This window comes from Colobus angolensis, unplaced genomic scaffold (genome assembly GCF_000951035.1).
Source record: "Colobus angolensis palliatus isolate OR3802 unplaced genomic scaffold, Cang.pa_1.0 Scaffold97, whole genome shotgun sequence".
Classification (NCBI taxonomy): domain Eukaryota; kingdom Metazoa; phylum Chordata; class Mammalia; order Primates; family Cercopithecidae; genus Colobus; species Colobus angolensis.
The window spans coordinates 7383201-7385339 of NW_012123709.1; the positions used below are offsets into that span (position 1 = coordinate 7383201).

The following is a 2139-nucleotide window of genomic DNA, read 5'->3' on the forward strand; positions in this document are numbered from 1 at the left end:
TATATATATATATAAAATAAAACCTGGCAAAATGCATATAACATAAAATTTGCAATCAGTGATGTTTAGTACATTCACAATGCTGTGAAACTACGATCATTATCCAGTTCCAGGACGTTTTCATCACCCCAAAAGGAAACCCCAGTCCTTAAGAAAAAGCATAAAGCAGTCCCTCCCCATCACTCTCTCCCACCCCTGACACTGCGAATCCGCTTTCAGTTTCTATGGGTCACATTCCACTCTTGCCTGGATCATGGAGAGCCTCCCACTGGTCTTCTTCCTTCCCCACCGCCTCCACCCCTTGCTACAGTGCTCGAAGAGTGAATCAGATCACACTACAGACTCCCTCAAAATCGCCAGGGGCTTGTTATTTCACTCAGAGTAAAAGTCAGAGTCCTCACAGTGGCCTCCCAGGCCTGGACTCTCAGCCCCACGTTGCCTGTCTGACATCCTCTACTGCTCTTCCCCACCCCTCCCTCTGCTTCAGCTACACTGGCCTCCTTTTGGTCCCTTGAACATCCCAAACACACTCTTTTCTCGGGGCCTGCACCCGATGTTTCCTCTTCCTGCAACATCCTCGCCCCAGATCTTTCTGGTTCCAAACTTCACTGACTTCAGGTCTTTGCTCAAATGAAGATTTCTCAGTAACATCCCATCTAAAAACACAACTCCACCCCACCCTGACCCTCCTAATTCCCCTTGCCCCGCTCTATATAATTTACTTATATGGGTTGTTTATTGTTTATGCACCTCTCCTAGCTCCAGAAAGAAATCTCCCTAGGCCAGAGAGCTTGTCTGTTCTATTCACTCCTATCACTTAAATCCTAGAAGAGCGCTTAACACACAGTCAGGCAGTACTGGTTGAAGGAATACATGAGTGAACAGCAGAGGGGCAGAAGCGGGTCACTGCTACCTTTATTTGACCAACTTCCTCTGACCTGTGGTAGCCCATAAGGATGGAGGGGATGGCCATGTCACAGACCATACAGAATTGTTGCTCCAGGAAAGCACTGCCCAGAGCTCCTACAGCAGGAACCATTGGTGTTGGGAAGGAGAATGGTGGGGACGGCTATCACTTCCTTTATCTCACTGTCAACAACCCAACACCATCTTTCCGTTTTATTCCGTTGCCTAAACTAGCCCCACAGAGGGGCAGACAGGCTCCTAGTGGTCTCCTCCGTACCTGTTGTTGTCCACATAGCGGATCAGCATGGGGTAGAAGGCATAGAGATCTCGGCAGAGGACCGCGAATTCGTCCAGGATGAGGAGCTCCGCCTCCTGGGTGTCCCCTTTGCCATCGGCTTTCAACTGCTCCTCCTCCTGCACGGTCTTGACAGCCTTTTTCTTCAGCTTCTCCAGAGTTGGGATGAAGTGGCTTCTCAGCAGGTCGGGCCTGGCTTTGCTGATGATGGGCTGTGCATACACTGGGTTTACAAAGAGCCTCCCCGTCATTTCACGTATTATGGCAATTGATGAAAATGAAAGACATGATTGTAAGGTGGGGCCGTGGAATCCCATCAACTCAGGATGGCACCTGCCCCTTGTTCCCTTCCTCAATCTTCCCCTTGATACTTCCCTCTCATAGAGCCATCTTGGGGGATGGGGGACCGAAGCCACTATGGGAGAAGGTCCATATTCCTGCTCTGCTCTTCCAGGCCATGGGGAGCCCCTGCCTCCCCCGAACCTCTCATGCACACATGACCTATGCCACACCCCTTAGCCCTTCACGACAGACTATTTTGTATTATTTTATAGTCCATTCTTTTTGCTTTTGGCTCACTAGCAGATTGTAAACTTCCTGAAGGAAGCCTTTTATTAACAACAAGTACTGTGCTAAGAGCGCGCACTCAATATATGCTTTCTGGTTATTTTACAGAACAATCTGTTGTTAAAAGCACATTAATCCTACTACCATCCTCAGCCCTCAAGACTTGAAACCTGCCAACCTATTGCGTGGAGACTCCTCTGGGCTCCAAGGGAGGGATATAAGTCTGGTATCAATTATAAATAAATAAAAAGAGGCTGGGGTGATCATTAGAAGTTGAAAAGCAGAAACAAGCAATCAGAGAAAGAGCAATGTGCCATTCCATTGGTCTTTTTTTTTTTTTTTTAAAGATCAGAGTAATTGTAAGAAAAAAA

General features: G+C 47.7%; 1 protein-coding gene across 1 annotated transcript in view; it reads right to left on the bottom strand.

Moving 5' to 3' along the window:
* Window positions 1-2139, bottom strand: part of RYR3 (ryanodine receptor 3) — a 400958-nt gene that overhangs the window by 78174 nt on the left and 320645 nt on the right. Inside the window, exon 66 of the mRNA XM_011932727.1 lies at window positions 1184-1424. Within this exon, the coding sequence (XP_011788117.1) occupies window positions 1184-1424 (241 nt within the window). The remainder of the gene's footprint in view (window positions 1-1183; window positions 1425-2139) is intronic.